The sequence below is a fragment of the Alexandromys fortis genome, unplaced genomic scaffold (assembly GCF_014885135.2).
Source record: "Alexandromys fortis isolate MF-2015 unplaced genomic scaffold, M_Fortis_MF-2015_v1.1 scaffold_122, whole genome shotgun sequence".
Lineage (NCBI taxonomy): Eukaryota > Metazoa > Chordata > Mammalia > Rodentia > Cricetidae > Alexandromys > Alexandromys fortis.
The window spans coordinates 5,054,312-5,076,528 of NW_026068004.1; the positions used below are offsets into that span (position 1 = coordinate 5,054,312).

Below are 22,217 nucleotides of genomic sequence, written 5' to 3' on the forward strand. Positions count from 1 at the left end.
CTTGCGGGGGGGGGGGGGGGCATAGGCTCACTTGGTGTCACTCGCGGGGTTGAATTTGTCCCTGGTTTTCTCAGGACAGAGGGGAGGTGGGTGTCGTGAGATCCCCGCTGCAGTGTTGAGAGACTTGAGTGCAGGGAGGTCCCACTCCCCGTTAGCCCCTCCTGACAGTGCCGCAGCCTAGCCCTGCTGTGAATGAGTCAGTCAGCCACAGGGGACTCAGTCCTGTCAGGAGACCTCGTCTCCCCCATACCAGCCTACACACATCCAGTTGGGACTGGATTTTAGTTTGTGAATATCTTAAGTTATTTTCCTGGGTCAGTTAATTTAGTCTAGGTCAGTGGGATTCTCTGTTTTCTAAAGCTGCTTTCCTATTTTAGTTTGTCGTTGATAAATTGACCCCACGCTGTGGTTTATTTCCCCGTCTAGAGATGACGTGGGAGTCATTTGCACTTTGACCAGCCCCTCTCAGCAGCCCCCTCTGACTCCCATGATTCGTGTGTGGCGTGGCCGGATCTTTGGCCATCACCCTTGGGACAGGGAATAGAGGGAACGGGACACAGTTGCTCCTGTGCTGCTGGCCAGAGATGAGGGTCTGCTCTTCATGGGTTCCTGGAGAGCCCACATGGACTGAGGAAGGAACAAGCAGCCTCCGAGTTGGGCCTGGGCTGGCTCAGCCGCTTCCCTGCCAGTCGGCTTAGTGGTTAGGAATCTCAGGCATATTGTATCCTCCCTCATCCAGCCTCTTCTGGAAATGAAGAGGATTCGTGCTTCGTGGGGTGTAAGGGTTAAATTGAAGGCGTCAGTGGCAGCACTAAGAGAGACCAGAGTACAAAGTGGGGTGTGTGTGTGTGTGTGTGTGTGTGTGTGTGTGTGTGTGTGTGTGTGTGACAGTAGCTGCCCTCAGTCTGTTCTCTCACTCCGTATCATTTTTGACAGCCATTCGGACCTGTTGCCCTCTGCGTCCCCCACCCAAGCCTTGACACAGAGTGTTTATGTTTAATGTAGCTTTTATGGGAGACTGTACAGTGTTGCTTCTTTGGAAGTGAAAGATCTATTTTGGGTAAGATCGTTCCTCCATTTACTGCTCCGCTCTTTGCTCTTGGGAATTCATCATGGCTGAGTGATGGGAGCCAATGACCATGAGACAAGATGGGTGGAGCCGCTTCTCATGTGTGCGTAGTTTGCCTGCTTGATGGACCGTTTGGCCTAAATGTGTTTGTGACTTAAAATTTGAAGATGGCCTGGTGTATGGTACACATGCTTTTAATCCTGGTACTCAGGAGGCAAAGACAGGTAGATCTCTGTGAGTTCAAGGTCAGTTTGGACTACTTACTCAGTTCCAGGCCAATCTGGACTACACAGTGAGACCTTGTCTCATAAAAGAAAATTTTATATGTGAAGAATTGTGATTTTCTGGTAGAGCCAATGGCTTTATATTCCCATAGAATATTGAACTTTATGTACTTCATTAATGTTCCCCTACACTGCTCTAGATGGGAGATACAGTTGTTATCAGAAGGAGTCACTTAATCAGTACTGATTCCACGTCAGGAATGGGTAGTGGCTCTGTAGAATGGGAAAAGGAAGGGCTTACTCAGATTGACACAGTTTAGCAGGTAGGCCCTGTGTTAATCACTTTGCTGTTGCTGCGATTGAAACACTTATAGAAGGAGGGTTTCTTTGAGCTATGGCTCCTCCATGATGGCAGAGTGGGGGCCTGGTGACTGGAGCAGAAGCTGAGGGCTCTCACATCTGGGACCACAGCCAGGAAACAGGTATCGAACTTGGAATGGTGTAAGCCTTCAAACTCACTGTCACCTCCAGAGACATGTCTCCCAAAGAGCTCCAACAAATAGGGACTAGGTATTCAAATGCCTGAGACTGTAGAGGACATTGTCATTTAAACCAGCATCAGTGCAATTAACTGGGATTCTATTTGATGCTCAGTAGTTGAGGCTGAGGCTTGGCTGTCACCCCCACTGTCAGGGACTTTCAGGAAGGTTGCCTGTTGCCTAGAATGGAGTCTTGTAGCAAACTAAAATAGGAAAGAATTTTTATAAAACAGAGAATCCCACTGACCTAGACTAAATTAACTGACCCAGGAAAATAATTTAGCTATTCACAAACTAAAATCCAGTCCCACCTAGATATGTGTATGCTGGTATGGGGGACACAAGGTCTCCTGACGGGACTGGCTCATCCGCAGCAGGGCTAGGTTCTAGAGTGGTACTGTCAGGATAGGCTAATAGGGAGTGGAACTTCCTTGATGTGGAATGGCCTTCTGTATACATGCTGCTTTTATTGGTTAATGGATAAAGCTGCTTTGGCAAATGACTCAGGCATATTCCTAGCTAGCTCTTACATCTTTTTTTTTTTTTGGCTTTTCACAAAAACATTTTTATTTCAAATTGAACAGCTGAGGCACAAGACAAAAAAGTAACAATACTGCACAGCCTCAAGATGGATGAAAAGGTGACTAGGAAGCTGAGAGTTTAGTAATGAATTGATTCTTCTAACAGGGTAGGGTCAACAGTAGCTCTTACATCTTAAATTAACCCATTTCTACTCCTTTATATTTTACCCCAAGGCTCATGGTTTGTTACCTCTTGTTTCTTGAACTACATGGCAGCATTGTAATTAATACAGTTTCTGTGTGATTATTTGGGCCTGGGCAACTGGGAACCAACAAGTCGTCTCCGACTACACCTCCTGGACTCAAATCTCTCAACACGGGTAGAAACGCTTCCCACTGCAGCAGAGCTCCAACTACACCCACCTCCTGGCTGCTCCCGTTTCAGAATATAGGCAGAGTGAGAGTATCTGCATTCCATTCTAAGATAAAGAAGAAGGGAGTTGGGGTTTATGCATAGGACACTGAGAAAATATTTACTGTTACTATTATAGCAAAAAAGATTGAAACTCTGCATTAGCTTAGATGTAAAAGCCAGTTACATGGGGGGGGGGGGGACTAGAGAGATGGCTCAGTGGCTGGGAGCACTTATTTTTCTTTCAGAGAATCAGAGTTTAATTCCCAGCACCCACATCAGGCAGCTCACAACTGCGTGTAACTCTGACTCCAGGGAATCTGACACCCCTTTGTCCTCCTCTTATATAGTTTATACATGTCATATAAATGAAGTAATATTTTTTAAAAAGTTAATTACATGGAACTCAAGTGAGGTAGGGTTGGTTGTGACATGGTTCTCCTAAAGGCAGGTTAGACAGGCTGAGTACACAGGAGGACAGCAGGCCAAATCTTCTTTTTAATAATAATTTACTTATTTTTATTTTATGTGCATTGGTCTTTTGCCTGCATGTATGTCTGTGTGAGGGTGTCGGGTCCCTTAGAACTGGAGCTATAGACAGTTGTGAGCCACCATGTAAGTATTGGGAATTGAACCTGGGTCCTCTGGAAGAACAGTCAGCGCTCTTAACCACTAAGTCATCTCTAGTCCCACAGGCCAAGTCTTAAGTGACTGTGATGTGTATTATTAGCTCAGCTGTGAGATCCAGCAAAAGTCCAGGTCTCTTAGAAGGGAAGAGATATTTTTATTAAAATGTATTACTGCAGATTTTTTTTTAAAGACAGGGTTTCTCTGTGTAGTCTTGGCTCTCCTGGAACTCTCTTTGTAGACCAGATTGGCCTCGAACTCACAGATTTATTAAAGGCATGTGCCACCAGTGCCCAGCCACGATTATCTTTTGCTTTTTCTGAAACCTAGCAGCAGTACCCTGCACTTGTCTCCCTGGTATACTCTTCATGGACACACACAACTGGAACGGTTTTTGTTTTTTTCCTTGTGGGGGGGATGTATGTTTTTTTTTAAATATTTATTTATTATGTATACAATATTCTGTCTGTGTGTATGTCTGCAGGCCAGAAGAGGGAGCCAGACATCATTCCAGATGGTTGTGAGCCACCATGTGGTTGCTGGGAATTGAACTCAGGACCTTTGGAAGAGCAGGCAATGCTCTTAACCACTGAGCCATCTCTCCAGCCCGGGATGTATGTTTTGGTTTGAGACAAGGTCTGGCCATGTAAATCTGACTGGCCTGGAACTTCTGTGTGCCTCAGGCTGGCTCCAGCTTACAGAGGTTTGCTTGTCTCTACCTCCCCACACGTGCGCTATCATATCCAGAGAGATTTTAAAAATTTAAAAGCCAGAACCAGTTCTTGACGACACAGTTTGTTTGTACCATTGCAAATGGAAGCCAGGGCCTCCAGAATGTTAGGCAATGTCCTCTACCACTGAGCTACCCCCTGCTCAGCGGTTCTGACATCTGTTAGATTTTCCCCTGGAGCGCATGTCCTTTTAGTATTCTGTGCTAAAATAGGAAGTGCGCCTGCCACCCTTGCTGAGCACTGAAGACAGAGGTTGTCTTTTGGGACCAATTGAGTCCTGGCCTTCAGCTGCTCTTCCCTGTCTAGAGCCTTCTAATTGAAGTTACTAGAAGCTGTGCCTAGCTTAGAGGATCAGAGGATGGGATTTTCACCTGTTAGCCATTGACTGCAGTGTATTTAAGCCTTCAAGGTGCTATTAAAGAAGGGATTAGAGAGGTCCGTGGGTTGGTCTGTCTCTGCCTGTGTTTCCTCAACCTCCAGCCCCTTCCCCGAAGCTCGCGAACTGGATTCTAGCGCATAGAGTGCAGAGAGGGGGCTCAATGCGCGGCAGTTGTCTTGAGGAACAGGCCCTTGTGGGCTTGTCACCAGTCAAATGACCCACTCTCCCGGGGCACTGTTCTTACCTGAAAGAAAAATGGACAAACTTTGGGCTTCTGGAAACTCAGAGTCTGGCAGACAGCGCCTCAGGAACGGGAGCAAGCGAGCTGCTTCAAGGAGCTGAGTGTTTGATTACCTGTGGCCCGTGTGTACTTTCCCAGGAAAAGTCATGGCCAGGAGAAAGCAGCCTCCCAGAATTTAACTTTTAATTGAACGAGGATTGGGGGCTGACCCAACTTTGGGCCTCCTTGTCTGTCACTTTCGGAAATGGCCACTGCATGCTTGGAAGAATGTTCTCCACTGGCTGGGTGTGGGCCCTTCAGTTGACCGCTCTGTTCAAACCTCCTGAATTCCCACCGGTCTGATTTCTCAGTAGCACGTGTTTCCCAGTCTAATGGCAGCAGACCAATTGTGTGTGCCCCAGTAGTTCCGTTATTGCTCAGTAAAGGGAAACGTTCCTTATTTGATGCATACACACAGTTTGCTCATGGCCTGCTTTTGTTTAGGTCCAATTTCTGAACCTTCTGGGAATTTGTATGAATTCTCTAGGGTTTTTACCCCAGTGTTCTGTATGACTGCTATGTGACTCAGAGGCACTCTTAATCCCTTTGTAGGATCTGTGGAAGAGTTGGCTGTTTACTTCAAAGGCTTCCAGCATCTGAAAAAGCACTTTGCTGACCTGGTGCAGGTGCTGGAGAAGTTGCGCACCCCCAGGCCACTTCCTGCCTGGAGGAAGGCCCAGGACACACGTGTGCTCCTTGTCTGGTGATTGTGTTACCCTACACTTTCTTGTCAGGCTGAGGCAGGAGACCTAAGCCACCAAGAGACTAAATGTCTCTCCTTCAGTGTGCAGCACCTGTCTTGCTGCGGTGGTGTCTGGGGGATGCCTTCCATTGCTGCACCAGCCACTCCACTGATGCACCAGCTGCTTGCAGCCGTCGGTGCTTTTGTGCTTGGTAGACTCAGGAGCCCCAGAATCTTCTGACAGTGCAGATTTGTGCTCAGGGTGGTGAGAGCTGGACCTTCCTGCAGGCTGCCCCAGAGGCGAATTGTCCCTGAAGCGTTGGTGTGCTCAATGTAGCATTTCCTATGTGGGCAGCCATGGGGGCTCAATTCTGAGAACACATTTGTGTAAAGTGTGAAGCTCTGGGAGCCAGCAGGTCTTTGTGGAGGAGGTCAAAGTTCAGGCCTTTAGAAGTGACGTGCTGAGGAGTCACAAGTTCTCAGGGGGAACCCCAAAGCAAAAACTAGAACTTGTTTGTTTGGTTTTTGGTTTTGTTTGTTTGTTTTGTTTTTTGAGATAGGGTTTCTCTGTTTTGTTCTGGCTGTTCTGGAACTCTCTTTGTAGTCCAGGCTGACCTCGAACTCACAGAGATCTGCTTGCCTCTGCCTCCTCAGTGCTTGGGATTAAAGGTGTGTGCCATCACTACCCAACCAAAATTCAGAACTTGAAAATGGCAACACAGGGGAATTGAACAGAGAAGTAGACAGCTATACCTAAAAGGAGTCATGGGAAATCCCCATTGAGCAGGTGTCTGCAACGTCATCGCCATGGTGACCTGAGAGTCAGGACCAGTCAGGACACGGCAGTCACTATTGTGAAAGATAATTGACCCAGAGAGGTTCCAGACTGTGCCTGCCTCTGCTGCCACCACTAACACCGCCCTCTCACCACCATAGGAAAGACAGGATCCAGGTCCCAGGCTAATCCCAAGGCTCCCCTGGTCACAGCACTCATTCAGTGCATTTATGGAGCTCCAGCTCCGCAGCAGACCCCATATTAGGTGATAGAGATGCAGGGGTGAGCTCTGTGTGTGTGTGTGTGCGCGCGCGGGCGCGCGCGTGTGTCCATGTCCTGTTCATGGAAGTTAGCGATGTTTAAGTATGAGCCACAGCAACTGATTTGAGCCAGTCTTTAAGGAAGGGAATTTCCCAGCAGGGCCCAAGTACCCATAGAATAAAAAACTAAAGCCAAGTACTCAGTCCCCAGGAATGTGAAGGGCGACTCTGGGGATCTAGGTTGCTGGAACACACGGTCTAGTTCCTCAGCATGGATTTTCTCCTGCATGGCAGTAACTTAAGGGAGAAATAGAATTCAACAAATCTAACTCGTTGGGTGCCCACGCAGTGGGCACACGTGCTGCTGACGATCCTGACACTTGCCTGCGGTAGAAGAACAGTTCCCTGCAGGAATCCAAGAGACTGGTTTCTAAAAGAGCACAGAACCAGCGGATTTGCTCATGAAGCCTGTGAGCAGACAATGGCCAAAGGCAGTAAGGTCTGCAGCTGGGTGGAGATCACAGAGGTGCTTAGCTCTCGGCTGAGGTCAGAGAAGGCAGCACCTCCCAGCATCCTTCAGTGCAACAAGCACTGCAGTGTGTGTCTTCACCTGCTTTCTGATGCTGCAGGGGAACACCAGGACAAGCAATTTGGGGAGGAAAGGGTTTATTTCAGCTTACAGCTTATAGTCTGTCAATGAATTCAGGGCGGGAGTCCAGAGGCAGGAACTGAAGCGGAGGCCACAGAGGAATGCTGTTTACTGGCTTGCTTGGCTACCTACCCAGGGGTGGCACAATTTCCAGTGAGCAGAATCCTCCAGCATCAACCCTGAATCAAGAATGCGGCCCACAGACTCGCTGCAGGCACTCCAACGGAGGTGGAGGTGTTCGTCAATTGAGTGTATGTCTACCGACCCTGTCTGTGTCAGGTTGACAAAACTAGCCAGCGCAGTGCAGTTGTGAGAAAACAGGAGAAGCCTTTACTGTGCTCTTTCACGGTGTTCCTTCACCATGCTCCCTCACTGTGCTTCTTCAACCGTGCTCCTTCGTGGTGCTCCTTCACGGTGCTCCTTCACAGTGCTTCTTCGTGGTGCTTCTTCAAGCGTGCTCCTTCGTGGTGCTCCTTCACCATGCTCCTTCACGGTGCTTCTTCGTGGTGCTTCTTCAAGCGTGCTCCTTCACCATGCTCCTTCACGGTGCTCCTTCATCATGCTCCTTCGTGGTGCTCCTTCACCGTGCTCCTTCGTGGTGCTCCCTCACCATGCTCCTTCACCGTGCTTCTTCATGGTGCTTCTAGACTATCAGAGGAGGTCCCCCGCTCAGGTGGTCTGAAATTACAAGCTGCAGAGGAAGAGTTACACCTCAGAGTGTGAGGGAGACACAGCCTAGGAAGGAAAGAATAACCGATAAGAGAAGGCCTTGACCTCTGCATATATGTTACAGTTGTGTAACTTGGTCTTTTTCTGGGGCTCCTAACAGTGGGAGCAGGGGCTGTCTCTGTTCTGCTACCTACTTTTGGGATCCTTTGTTCCTACTGGGTTGCCTCATCCAGTCTAAATAGGAGAGGAGGTGCCTACTCTTATTGCAACTTGATATGTGTGGCTGGCAGACCTACATGGAGGCCTGCCCTGTTCTGAAGAGAAGGGAGAAGGAATGGATGGAGGGGGGGTTAGAGGAAGGGACTGGGAGGAGAGAGGGGGAGGGGAAACTGTGATCAGGCTGAAAAATTTTAATTAATTGAGAGAGAGAGAGAGAGAGAGAGAGAGAGAGAGAGAGAGAGAGAGTTTGAACCAGTTTTGAAGAATACAGAAAATCATCAAATTAAAAGGCTAGGATACTTTCCAGGCAAGAAACACTCACTTTTAATAAAACAACAAAAACGACATTGAAAGAACTCCAATTTTTCAAGAACTAGCAGCTGAGTGTGGCAGTGTGTGCCTGTAATCCCAGCCCTGGAGAGGTTGAGACAGGAGGGCTGTGAGCTCAGAGCCAGCCTAGACTACGTGGGGACCCTGCCTAACCCCTCACCGCCTACTTCTCTCCCGGGAATACTGAATGAAAGGAGGCCAAGATGTCAGAACTCAGCACAGGGGAGAAGATAGGGCTTGAAAGGTAGGGAAAGGCCACACCACAGAGTTCCTTTCTATACAAGGTTATCTGTTAAATTGAGCTTTGGTGCGGGCTGTGCTTGCAGTGGTGGGGGACGGGGTTTATATGTAGCGAGGGAAATGAGGGCTTTCCGGAGGACACCCTTGTAATAGCTCTCAGGCAGCAAGGCTGCTCATCTGGACGTGGATAAGAAGACAGGTTGGACACGAAGCCTGGAGGCTTGTACCTGCCACCCCAGTGCTCAGGAGTCTGAGGCAGGAGCATCTCGAGTTCAAGGCCAGCCTGGACTACATAGATTGTGACTCAAAAAAGCCGACAGGTTAAGAGGTGGCAGCATATTCTACAGAGGGGAAAATGAGCAAGAGCAACGGTGCCGATTCAGGGAGCAGGGTCTGTGTTGAGGAACGGAAGATGAGCTGGGCATGGATGGTGTGTGCCTATATCCCCATCTACTTGGGCGGCTGAGGCAGGAGGATCACTTGAGTCTAGGAGTTTGGGGGCAGTGTGGGCAGCATAGTGAGACCACATGGAAAGAGAGAATAATGGGAAAGGGGTGGGAGTATTCAAAATGAAGGGGGAAACGTGTACAAGAAATCGGAGATGATAAGGACTATGAAATAGTTCCTCCTGGCCAGATCATAAGATGTGGAGGGAGAGGGGGCAGAGGCAACACAATGACAGAGTAGGATGGGTCACTAGGGACCAGGTCCTGCAGGGTTTGCAAACCAAGAGATTGGCATCTATCCCAGCAACAAGAGAGTCTACGCAAAGGCCTAAAAGCAGTTTGTGTCTCAAGTTTGTTTATCGTCTAGAAAGACAGCTCTGGTTACAGTGCAGAGAAGCTGCGAGGAGGTAGGGGGACCAGTGGAGGCAGCCGCCATAATTCAGGCGAGAGGCGAAGCTGTCGCCAATCGTAGAAAAGTGCAGAAAAGAAGCCACGTGGTACGATACGGCCTTTGGAGGCGGAAGCAAAAGGAAACCGTTAAAGGGCAAGGGGCGAGAACGGCATCGTTTGTGAAATAAGAAGAAAGGCATAACGGATTTTCACCCACCATACCTGGGGGAAATAAGGGAAAAGCAAGACTCAAGGATTCCTCTTGGGTTTCAAGCCTGTGGTACCACTGGCGAAGGTGAGGACCGGATGCTGGGCATGTGTGGGGTGATAAAGATGATTTGTGTGAAGCATCCTCACTTGTCATCTCTATTAGTAGGAAGCACTGATCGGGGTGCAAGGCAGGTGGCCCAAGGGGAGAGAGCTGTGCACAGAGAACTCTGGAGGTGTGCAGTGAGTCCCCCTGGACTGCTTGGCTGATAATGTGGATGTGGAAGTTACAGGAACTAGGAAAGAACCATGGAAAGAGGCATGTGGGATAATAGCTAGAGGTTATTTGGGGTCGGGAATAGTGGAGCACGTTCATAAAACACAGAGCATCCCATAACGTCCTGTAAAAGACGGTGCCTCGTAATGGGGCAGCATTAGTGGTGGTGCAGAATCAGCCCTCGGCTACAGGCCGCTCTTGCCTCCAACTCTAACCTACGGAACCTACAAGCAAGCCTTCTTGAAATGATTGAGCTGTTTCTAAGAATTTAATTCTACCTCAAAATGTTAAGGTCTCCCCACGTAGCACGTTCTAACAAGGTAAAAACCCGTACGGCTAGCCACCAGCCAGATGCTGCTGGGCAAATTCAGAGATGGATGAAAATGAAATCCCAGAGAAGGGGGGCGGGTCAGTGAAGGCAAGCCTAGAGAAGATGCGAATATTAGCTTTAGTAGGCCAGGACATTATAACACTTTCCATATGTTCCGGAATGCAGAGAAAGCTTGGGAACTTTATGGGAAGGCTTGGGAAATGTAAGGGAACTAGATATAAAAAGAATGGTGTCTGAGATGAAAAAATATACTGACTGGCTCATCGACCCGTTAGATACAGTAGAAAACAAAGAGAGAGAAGGGAACTAGGAGCTGTATCAATAGAGACTATTCAAAATGAAATGGAGTGAGAAATTACTAGGAAAACAGTGAGCAGAGCGTTATTGAGGCGTGGGACTTCCGGCAGCCTCGTCTGTAATTGAAAAAGAGAAGAAGGAAGAAAAATATTTGAAAAAGTAACATCCAAGTTTTTTTTTTCTTCTTCTTCTTCCGAGTTTGATTAATACCCACAGATCCAGGACCCTCCACAAACCCCAAATCAAGAAAGGCTGTGAAGCCAGGGTGATGCTTCCCTTCTCTTTCTCCAGGCAGGTGGCCTGAGCAGAAACCGGCCCCTGGAGAGCCTCAGGCAAAACAAGGCCTCCCAGAGCAGAGCAGGCGGGTCCAGGCAGGAGGCAGAGGGGGAAAGCCAGGCGGTGAGAGCAGCGAGCTCAGGGAGCACCGTGAGCATGATCCTTGTAGGAGGCTGTCAGGGAAGACGAATGAGGAGCGAGAATGGGGCCTGTGGCCCGCTGCTCCTCAGAGAGCTGGCTACTGCGAACATCGCCAGAGGTGCTTCCTACCGTTCCAAGGGGCCTTTGCGCAGGATAGCACATTCCTTCTGGTAAACCGTGTGTGTGTGTGTGTGTGTGTGTGTGTGTGTGTGTGTGTGTGTGTGTGTGTTGGAGACTTATCACTTCCCCCAGCTCTTTCTCAGTGTCTGAGAATAGCTGCTACAAACCTGGTCCACACCCACCCCTCACTAGGGGTTTCTAAACCAGCAACAGAGGGGTGAATTGTAGTCCCTTTCTTTTCCATGGTAAGGCTCAAGGTACCGCCTACCCATTGCTGGAGGCCATGTTGAAAACTCCCGTGGGGAAAGTGAAGCCAGCCCAGGGGTGGTCCACTGGTCTGCGTGGTTCTACAGTCGGCCCTTCCCTCTGTTTAAACCCCAAACCTTCCTGTTGGGTCGGGGGTACAAATCCAGTTTGCTTAGCATGGGCAAGGCTCTGGGTCTTTTCTCCTCAGAACCACAGAAAACTAAAACAGCAGCCACATAGCTAATCATGTAAGTTGCTGTTTGTCTGCACCAGTGCAGCTGAAAATGCAGGCCACATCACGTGATAACCACAGAAATACCCCTCATTTGGACTCCCGTGGCTTCCTGCCAGCGCAGCAGCCTGCTTCTGCTGCCAGAGCAGTTGCAGCATCTCCTGTTGGCCCAGGTGCCTTTCCGCTGTCAGCTGAGCAACTTGTGGGCCCCTTAAAAGTGCCCGCCAGGCACAGCTTGCTCTCTTGCTCCTTCCTTCTTCCTCTGGTTTCTGCGTGCCCTCATGTCCCCCTGCCTCCCTCATGTACCCACTCTGACACGGCCTTGCACCCTTTCTCTGTTCCCCTGTAAGCTCCTCCTCTTGCGCCAACTCTGTTGTGCCTGGCGTGTTTGCCTAGTGGCATACCTTGGCAGGGCCTGCCGAACGGTACCCACTTCGCCTTTCTTTCTTAATCCTTTCCCCTTCTGTCCCCTTAATGTTCTCAGTGTACAAGTCCAGTGAAGTTCCAGGTATTTCTGTAGTAACAAAAACCCGTGATCGCTTTGACTGACAAGTCCCGAATTAGAACATCTAGTCTTATGTAATTTTCAATTCATTCAGGACTGTAGTTCTGAAGCCAGGTGTGGTGGTACACACCTTAATCCCAGCATTCTGGAGGTAGAAGCAGATCTCTTGAGTTTGAGGCCTGCCTGGTTTATAATAGCAAGCTCTAGGCCAGCCAAGCTATGTAGTGGGACCCTGTCTCAAACAAACAAACAAACAAACAAAACCAGAATTGTAGTTACTTCCTTTAAACTCATTAGGCCTTGCCCTATAGGGGCCGGCTTAGGGAAGAAGAGGCCTGCTGTCTGTCTTCTTTCTGCCCTCTCCCAGTTGCCCACTGCCCTTTCTGGCTTCCCTCAGATAGCTGTAGAGGAAGAGAAGGAAAATCTGGGTGAGTGTTGCACTCTCTGGATACTGCATATGTTTAAAGTTGACTCTGGGTGCTCCTGTAGGCCTTCGGCAGACTCCAGCTTGTCCTGGGTGCTGTGCCTCAGTCTTAATGCCTTCTCCACAGCTCCCGGGAGTCTGGATGGCTGTTGAGGGCCTGTCTGGTTCTCAACCTGTGGGTCGCGACCCCCTTGGATATCAGCTATTTGTTAGGATTCATAATAGTAGCAAAATTACAGTTATGAAGTAGCAACAGACTAGTTTTATGGCTGGGGGCTCCTGCGTTAATGATCATTTGATCATTAAAGGATCAAAGCCTTAGGAAGGTTGAGAAACACCGATCTGGGGGGATGCTTTGAGGAAAGAACTAAAAGCATATCCTCCTAGCTCGTTCATAGGGGTGCAGGCCAGCCCCGTGCAGCTCTCCTGCCATGGCGGCCCCTCACGGAGCCGCCAGACTTAGCAGATGGGAAGCCCTTTGCAGGCAGCCCACTGTGTCTCCATGCTTTGACGGGCATGTAGTAAGTGTCCCTTGCCAGCCTGGCATGATAAGACAACACTCCCGGCCTTCCAGAGGTGGGGTTCGTAACGGTTCTCCTCAAGGGAGTTTCCCAAGTGGTCTCTTCATCTCTGACCACTGATTTTCCTGTATTTAATGTGAGGAGGGTCTCCAGCACTCTCTCTATATATATATGAAACTCATTACTTTAAGGACTGGAAAGAAGGCACAGTGCTTAAGAGTGTTTGCTGCTTGGAGAGGACCTCAGAATGGTTCTCAGCACTCACATTGGGTGGCTTCCAGCCACCTGCAAGTCAAGCTCCAAGGGATCTAATGCCCTCTTCTGGCCTCCTCAGACACCTGCACACAAGTGCTCACATAGACTCAAAGACACACACACACACAAGCACACACACGCACACAGTTTTAAAAAAAGGAAATTGGTTACTTTTAAAACTTGACTGAAGCCGGGCAGTGGTGGCAGACGCCTTTAATCCCAGCACTTGAGAGGCAGAGGCAGTTGGATCTCTGTGAGTTCGAGGCCAGCCTGGTCTACAGAGTGAGTTCCAGGACAGGCTCCAAAGCTACAGAAAAACCCTGTCTCGAAAAAACAAAAACAAACAAACAAAAAAAAAACCCTGAAATTTCTTTTCACATTAATCTATTTCTGCTTATGATTGTTGTGACCAACAAGCCAATCATCTATGGGTGTCTGTCTGCTCATCAGCTGGCAGGCCACAGCAGTTTGCTTAGGTGCCCTGCAGTAGGCACGGATCCTTGGATCCTGCCGTAGTCACGTCTATAGGTACTGTTTCTTTAGTCTATTCAGTCTTTATAGAGTGATGGATTTTACCTTAAAAACAGAACCTAAGTCCTCACCTTGACAAACAGCAACAAAAGCCCATCAGAAGATTGGTAATGAATGGGGCTCAGCTCCTAAGAATCTGGGGATGGAGCTCAGTAGCAGGGTGCTTGCCCGGCATGCGCAAACCTTAGGTTTCACTCCCAGCACGTGTGTGTGTGTGTGTGTGTGTGTGTGTGTGTGTGTGTTATAGGACAGAGCTCAAAATGACTTTGGAAAATCACGGTTGCTGTGCAGTGACTCTGTGAGGGTGACAGTGAGTTGTGACCGGACGACTAGGGATCACCGTGGACATCAGCCTTTGGGCACGTCTGAGAGGGAGTTTCTAAACTAGGCTAACTGAGGCAGGAGGACACACCTTAAGTGTGGGTGGCACCGTGCCACGGGCTGGAGTCCTGCACTGAGTAAGAAGGGAGAGCCACCTGAGCAAGCGCCTCCATTGCTGCCAGCCCCCTGACTATACCAGCAGCCACCTCAGGCGCTTACCACTAGGCTGCCTCACCAGGATGGCCTGTGCCCTGAACTGAAACCTCACTTGTTTTTTTTTAAATATTTATTTATTTGTTTATTTATTATGTATACAATATTTTGTCTGTGTGCGTGTCTGCAGGCCAGAAGAGGGCACCAGACCTCTTTACAGATGGTTGTGAGCCACCATGTGGTTGCCGGGAATTGAACTCAGGACCTTTGGAAGAGCAGACAATGCTCTTAACCACTGAGCCATCTCTCCAGCCCCTAAATCTCACTTCTTTATGTTGCTTTTGTCATGTGTTTTCTCTCAGTGAGAAGGAAAGTACTAACACAGCGGTGATAATAATTTTTCATGGTCTCAATAGCATTCTGCCCCACTTCCTCCATTAAGAACTGAAGTCAACCAAGCAGTGGTGGTGCACGCCTGTAATCCCAGCAAGCAAGGGGCAGAAATGGATCTCTAAATTCAAACTAGCCTGGTCTACAGAGTGAGTTCCAGGTCAGCCTGGACTACACAGAGAAACCCTGTCTCAAAAAGAAACAATTAAAAAGAATTGAAATCAGAGCCTTGGGCATACTAAGCAAGCACTCTGCCACTGAGCTCCATCCCCAGCCAGCCCCTTTTAAAGTTTTATTTTAAGATTTGGTCTTGCCAAATTGTCCAGACTGCCTTTAAGCTTAGCAACCTTCCTGAGTAATCAGGATTGTAGCTCTGTGCCCCTATGCCCAGCTTGGGTTTAGTTTTGGAAACACTTAGAATAATCGGTATGAAGTGTTGGCTCCGAAGGGTGTTGCGTTCTCCCCTTCCCTCATCTGTGTTGTGTTCTTGCTTGGCACCTGACGCTTGGGTTCCCCCGCAAGAGGGAAGGCCTCCTCTGACTTCTGGAAGGAGTCCACTGGGGTGTGGTACACTGTGCGCCCTTAGTTATGGAGAACAGCAGTGTGGCATCTACCACGCAGGGACAGAGGGACAGACAGCAAGTATCAGGCAGGCTGGTACTGTTTCTTTTCCCTAGAATTCTGGAATACAAGTGTTGAAAGAATATTCAGCTTTGAAAGGCACTCTTTTTCATTGTATCTTTTCTTTCTTTCTTTTTCCATTGTATCTTTAGTTTTTAGAATTGAAGCCTTTTTGTTTTTCTTGCTGGTTTTTGTTAGTTCCTAACATATGAAGTAAAGTCCTGTCTCTGTTCGAATCAGAGAAAAACTAGAATGATCTGAGGAACACTTCACTTACTAGAGGGAATTCTCCTGGGAGACAAGCTTTCTGTTTCTTTTTGTGACCTTGTTGATGCTTTCAGTGTTGAGAAGATGTCTTCCCTCAGGTTGAGGATAAGTAAGCACACTTTCTGAGCAAGCATGAGGACCTGACTTCAAATCCCCACCACCCACATAAAAAGTAGGGTTTGCCCATGCGTACCCATAGCCTTGCTCTGTATGAACAGAGACAGGAGGATTGCTATCAGTTGCTGATCAGTAATTCTCCAGGTTCAATCAGAGACCACGTCTCAAGGGAATAAAGTGGGGAGTGGTAGAGCAGGACACACACACACACACACACACACACACACACACACACACGCCCCTCCTGTCATAGCCCTCTGACTGTAACAGCCAGGTGCCTGTCTTAACTGCCTCATGTGATGACTCTGTGGTACTTTTTGCAGTTGTTGTTTTTTGTTTTCCAAGACAGGGTTTCTCTGTGTAGCCCTGTCTGTCCTGGAACTTTCTCTGTAGACCAGGCTGGCCTCGAGCTCAGAGATCCACCTGCCTCTCTCTTCTGAGTGCTAGGACTAAAGGTGTGCGCCATCACCACCCTGTTCTCTGTGGTACTTTTTGATGTGCATGAATTCTCTCTCTTGATTGCTTATTAAAAGTTGAGTTCCCTGAAAGCCTTGTTGCTCGGCCTCTTCTGCTTTGAGTTTTGGTCTTGATATTCCATTTCAGCCTCAGAGTGAGCTGTCAGAGGCAGGCCAGCTGACTTTGACATAGACGCACCCGGCCATCATTGAGCGGCGGTGGAAGCACTTACATCGTTTTCCTTGTGCAAAAAAAAAAAAAAAAAAAAAAAAAAAAAATGCTTTTGAGGCCACAGAAAACACCCTTGAAGTATAACAGCCAGGGTTCTTCCACTTTATTGTATGGAAACTCTGAGCCCTGAAATCCATGCTTTGTATTTCATTTGAGCTGTGGAAAATCTTGGAGACAGATCTGAAATCCACAGCAAGCACACAGGGCCCAGGGACATTCCCTGGTGACATAGTCCCCTCAGCTGCACTTTATTTCTGCATGTTTCTCCCCCACCCCCAGAGTCCTTTCTGGAAGCCCATGTCTACCCGATGTATAATAGTTCCTTTTCAATTGCTGTGCTGGAACGCCATGACCCAGGCAGCTAATAGAGGGAAGAGCAGAGCCTGTCATGGAGGGGCAGGGCAGCTGTGAGCAGCTAGAGATGGAAGCTGAGGGCTCGCCTACTGAACCTTAATCAGGAAGCAGAGAGGGCAAACCCCCAGCTGTGTCCTTCCTCCAACAAGGCCACGCCTCCTAAGCCTTCCCAGGCTGTGCTACCAACTAGGGACCAAACATTCAAATGCAGAGCCAATGGGTACATTCACATTTAAACCACTACAGACTGCTTTAATCTCCCTTTAAAACCTGGTAAAACACTAAAATGCTAGGGGCTTCGGTGTATTATAAACACCTGGTCAATATTTGCTCTTAAGTCTCCTTTTCTTGGTCTTAGACCCCACAGTCTCATGGTTCCCACACTGAGAGTTGCTGCTGTGGGTCTGAGGATCTCGTGGCTGACTCTGTCTTCACTCCAATTAGTTCGCTTTCTGTGGCTGTGAAAAAACATTGACTAAAGCCGGCTTGAGGCCAGGGGTGGTGGCACACTGCATGCCTTTAATCTCAGCACTTGGGAGGCAGAGGCAGGCAGATCTCTAACGAGTTCAAGGCCCGCCTGGTCTACAGATTAAGTTCCAGGACGGCCAGGGCTACAAAGAAGAACTATCTTATAAAACCAAAAAAGAAAACAAACAAGAAAAACCGTATCACCAGCAACAAGTTGACTTTGGGGGAAGGTTCTGTTTGGTCTTACTGGTTAAAATCTATCAAGGCAGAAGTCCGCAACAGAAACCATGGAGGCGTGCTGCTTGACTTGCTCCCCCTTGTTCAGTTAGCTTTCCTTTATACGTTTAGGCACGCCCACCTACGTATGGTACCACCCACAGTGGGCTGGACCCCCCTCCATCAGTCAGTAATTCCGGAAATGCTTCAGGAACCTGGCCACAGGTCATTCTGATTGACACAGCCCCCAAATGAGAAGCCCTGAGATAGCGGTGTGTTGTGTCAGCTTGACAACAGATGCTCACGAGGAAACCAGCTCATTGACCAGATTCTGTGCTCGGAGCTTCGAGGAACCTGCCATGACTTCAGGCCTCGTTCTTCAGAGTCCAGTCTCTGATTTACCAAATTTCAGTTTCAAGCGCCATGTTTATCCCAGAAAGCAATTCGGAATTAGCATAGGACTGGATGGCCGCAAAGACCTAGAAAACAGCTGCTTCCGCACCTGGCTCTTCAGACAAAATAAGTGTTCAGTTTATGTTATGTGACTGAATTTGGTTATGGCATATGTGCTTCTGTTCTTTGAAGCATTTGAATTGTGTATGTTTTCCCCAAGCACTGCTTGACCTCATGGCGTAGCTCTGGGAATGCGACCACAGTGGTAGCAATGGCTTGCCCTCAGTGACATCTCTGCTCTTCCTTTTCAGAGTATGATCGGCTGGGTTTCCTTCTGAAGCTGGACTCTAAACTGTAAGTAGAATGGGAAAAGGTTTGACTCTCGGCAGACATCTGTAAGCCGAGGTCTAGCTTGGAAGGGCCACCCTCTTACCTCTTTAGTTTTGGGGGGACTCCCTGGGGTCTCTGTCCTCAGGTTGCAAGCAGATTCTTCAAGCATGTTCCTATCTACAGGGCCCTGGAATAGCTTCTCCCCTAGAGTGGGCGTGATGGAGAAACGGCAAAGATGCCCTCTACCAGGCAGACCTGTGCCTGCTTCCCACTTCTGCCGGTTGAGCTGTCTTTCCTCACACAGGCAGACCTCCCTGTCTGCTTCTCAGAGGTTTGGTACCTGTGCCCGGCACTGCCTGTCCCTGGTATGCCGCGTGGAAAACCCCAGGATTACTTACTCTCTGCACCAAATTGTCTTCTGTGTTTCCTTTGAATTTCTTACCCCTGTTGTCTTCCAGTTGTCTAGCTATCCTATAAATGTGATGATTATTAATTTATTAAGGTCACAGGCTCAAAGCCAGGCAAAGGTTGGTTCAAATCCCAGATTGCCACTTACTGAACTTGTGATCTTGGGCAAGTGCCTTATCTACTTTGAGCCCATTTTGTCTGTAAGATGAAGACAGTATCCATACTTTATAAGTTGTTAGAAGGATTTAATTGAAGTGGTTAACTTGGGGGCCTGTGAGTACTGGAGATCCAGTTCTCCAGCAGTCTTTCCTGGTCTCTCTTGTGCCAAAGCTGCATAGGTGTAGTTTTGTTAGGTGTTCAGCAAACCCTGAGTGCTTGGATAGATGGATCGGAGGTGGGTGGCTAAGTAGGAGTGGAGTGTGTGGGTGGATGGATGGCTAAAATGGATGGGTTTATGCATAGATGAGGGGGTGGGTGGGTAGATGGATGAACACAAACCCATGTGATCATCACACTAGAAGCTGGATCTTTGTCCATTATGTTCCCTTATTCACTGTACAGGGTCACTCACATGGTTGATACTTAGTCCCTTCTGTTGTCAGCCATCGTGGGCTCCTGTATCCCTGAGGTATAATGTCGTGGAAGATCAGAATTGCATCTCCTTCCTTGCCCTTTTGCGTAAGGTCTTTTTTTTTTTTTAAGGGTTGTTTTATTTTAATGACTGATCCACCTGAGGCCACAGGCAGCCCACTATGTACAGACTCGAGGGAAACTCTATTTCTTGGTCTCTTCCTCCTTGGACAGAGTCTTGATGATCTCCTCCTTCTTGGCCTGGAGGCGCTCCTCCTGGCGCTTTCTTGCTTCCTTGGTCTTAGACCTGAGAGCCTCAGCCTGATCAGCCAGGAGCTTCTTGCGGGCCTTGTCTGCCTTCAGCTTGTGGATGTGCTCCATGAGAATCCGCTTGTTTTTGAAGACATTCCCTTTGACCTTCAGGTAAAGGCTGTGATACATATGGCGGTCAGTCTTCTTGGATTCACGGTATCTCCTGAGGAGGCGGCACAGGATCCGCATTCTTCTCATCCAGGTCACCTTCTTGGGCATTCGGGCATTGGCAGTACCCTTCCGCTTTCCTATGCCCATATGCCTGCCCTTCCGTCGAGCCAAAGTGTTTTTCCGGCATCGAGCCCGGGAATGCACAGTCCCAGGCTTCCGGATGATCAGCCCATCTTTCATCAGCTTCTGTATCTGCTGATGAGAGTTGGCATTGGCGATTTCATTGGTCTCGTTGGGGTCCAACCAGACCTTCTTTTTACCACAGCACAGGACGCTAGAGGCAAGCCTCTTCTGTAGCCTGAGCATACTCATGGCTGCGGATGCAGCAGCGAAAGCGCGTAAGGTCTTATATACAGCTGCTTCAGATGGTAATAGCCACACCTATATTAAATCATCCCTGTGAAGCTTTCCCGTGGAACTGTCTGGCCGCTGGCCCCTTCTCCTGGAATCTAGAGTCTTGGCTCTGGTGCCTCGAGCTACGCATTCAGGCGCTGTAGCTCTCCCAGCTTTTAGATGTCACAGAGGCCGCTTCCAGGGAAGAACTGTCTGATCTCTTTTTACAAGGCAGGCCGGGAGATGTTAGGCCCATATTAACATCTGGGGTGTGGTCCTGATTGGGCTAAAGAGTCGCAGGCTTTCCTCTTGGAAATGTCTCCGTTCAGTGCTATGCACAGAAAAGCAAAGCAAATCAAGTATAAGCCATAAACAAGTGAAATGCCTCCAGACCAGCGAAGAGGCAGTAATTGCCAAGTCGGATCGTACAGATGCACAAAGGAGCTGTTACCGTGGACATGCCAACGGCAGTATTTAAGCTGTCTTCGGCAGTGGAGGAGGAGATAGCGCCCACCCCGCTGTCTTGACAGTTGAGCGGTATGAGATAGATCTCTGTGGAGCTTGCTGCTGTGTACCAAGCCAATTCCGTGGATTGATGAGAGGATTTGGACTTTGGCCAAGAAATTGACTTAGCCCTGTATTTAATTCACACTGTGAGGGGCAGTCTAGAACCTTCCTGCCACACTGTGAGGGGTGGGCTAGAACCTCCTGCCACACTGTGAGGGGTGGGCTAGAACCTTCCTGCCACACTGTGAGGGGTGGGCTAGAACCTGCCTCTGCTGCTTTGTGTTATGTGACCTTAAACATCCATTTAAGCTTCCTGAACCCCAATTTTTTTCCTTATGAAAAATGTGGACTATTCACTTACATCGTTGTGGTTTATAGAGAATGAAAGAAAGCCTTGTATAATCTGTTGTAAATATGCAAATGCAAGGATTTCTTTGTTCATCTTAACTCGGGTTAATCTAGCTTCTTGAGTATAAAAATGTCTGTTCTGTAAGATGTCTGCTGCTTTCTCTTTAAATACTGCCCCTCTATCCTCCACTTATCCACACTCCCTACTCTTCAAAGGCTCTGGTTAGATTCTAGAGCTTCCAGTCATAACCTGTTAATGTCTCCATAGTTGCCACTTTTTAACCCTTTCCATGCTAAACTGTAACCGCAGAGGGCTCTGTGTAAGAATAAACTAGACTTAACCCTGAACCTCCAGGCCAGGATTATCAGGTGCTTACCCTAGCTCTGAGCGGATTAGGCTAAAAAGTCTGCAGACAAAAACACTTGCTGTTGACTCCCAGAGTCTCATCCTCGGGTAAGCTGGGAGCTCCCAAGGCCACGTGTAATATCCCCAGATTTGGCAAGTGCCGCCAAGCACCTGGCAGCAGCACACTCAAACCTTCTCGAGAAAAGCATGTGAACTCCTGACAAGTAGCCGTTCAAAGAAATGAGCAGTTCACAGTAGAGAAGAATGCACAAGGGAACGACAAACCGTCATTGGCAGGGACCACGGCAAACAGCAGGCCATGGGAGGGGACAACTGGCAGAGATTTCTCAAGTTGGAATGACCGGTCATAAAACAATTCTGTGTACCACACAAGACTGAATTATGTAGGATTAAGAACTGTAAAATAGAACCTTCGATTTAAAAAAATAAATAAAGAGGATTCCTGGGAATTTCTCTAGTGCAGGTTTCTTGCTAGCCCCATAATGGCTCTCTCAACCAAGATATCTCTTTCCTTGCTCTCCCTCTCTGCCCTTCCCCCATCTTGACCACCCATGTCCCTCAAGTTCTTCTTTCTTCTCCTCTTCTCCCCTCTTCTTCTCCTTTCCTCTCCCCTTCCCCCAGTCCCCACACTCCCAATTTTCTCAGGTGATCTTGTCTATTTCCCCTTCCCAGGGGATCCATGTATGTTTCTCTTAGGGGTCTCCTTGTTACCTAGTTTCTCTGGGGTTGTGCACTATAGGCTTGTTATCCTTTGCTTTGCATCCAATGTCCATTTGTGAGTGAATACATACTCTATTTGTCTTTCTGAGTCTGGGTTACCTCACTCAGGATGCTTTTTTTTTCTAGTTCCATCCATTTGCCTGCAAATTCTAGGATGTCACTGTTTTTTTTTTCCACTGAGTAGTACTCCATTGTGTAAATGTACTACATTTTCTTTATTTGTTCTTCAGTTGAGAGGCATCTGGGTTGTTTCCAGATTCTGGCTATTACAAATAGTGCTGCTATAAACATGGTTGAGCAGATGTCCTTGTAGTATAATTGGGCATCCTTGGATATATGTCCAGGAGTGGTATTGCTGG

The 22,217-nt window shown here is 48.4% G+C and overlaps 2 protein-coding genes across 6 annotated transcripts in view; one reads left to right on the forward strand and one right to left on the reverse strand.

The window, feature by feature from the left end:
* Positions 1-22,217, forward strand: part of St3gal3 (ST3 beta-galactoside alpha-2,3-sialyltransferase 3) — a 212,641-nt gene that overhangs the window by 95,832 nt on the left and 94,592 nt on the right. For all 5 annotated transcript variants that reach the window (XM_050161339.1, XM_050161335.1, XM_050161338.1 and 2 more), the window contains one exon: positions 18,104-18,146. In XM_050161339.1, the coding sequence (XP_050017296.1) occupies positions 18,104-18,146 (43 nt within the window). The remainder of the gene's footprint in view (positions 1-18,103; positions 18,147-22,217) is intronic.
* On the reverse strand, positions 19,193-20,649 carry LOC126513147 (60S ribosomal protein L19-like). Its single transcript, XM_050161340.1, has one exon. The coding sequence runs from the start codon at positions 19,893-19,895 to the stop codon at positions 19,305-19,307; it is 591 nt and encodes a 196-aa protein (XP_050017297.1). The 5' UTR covers positions 19,896-20,649; the 3' UTR covers positions 19,193-19,304.

What these genes read in the sequence shown, in the direction of transcription:
- LOC126513147 (XM_050161340.1), bottom strand. Translation starts at nt 19,895, where the DNA reads ATGAGTATGCTCAGGCTACAGAAGAGGCTTGCCTCTAGCGTCCTGTGC.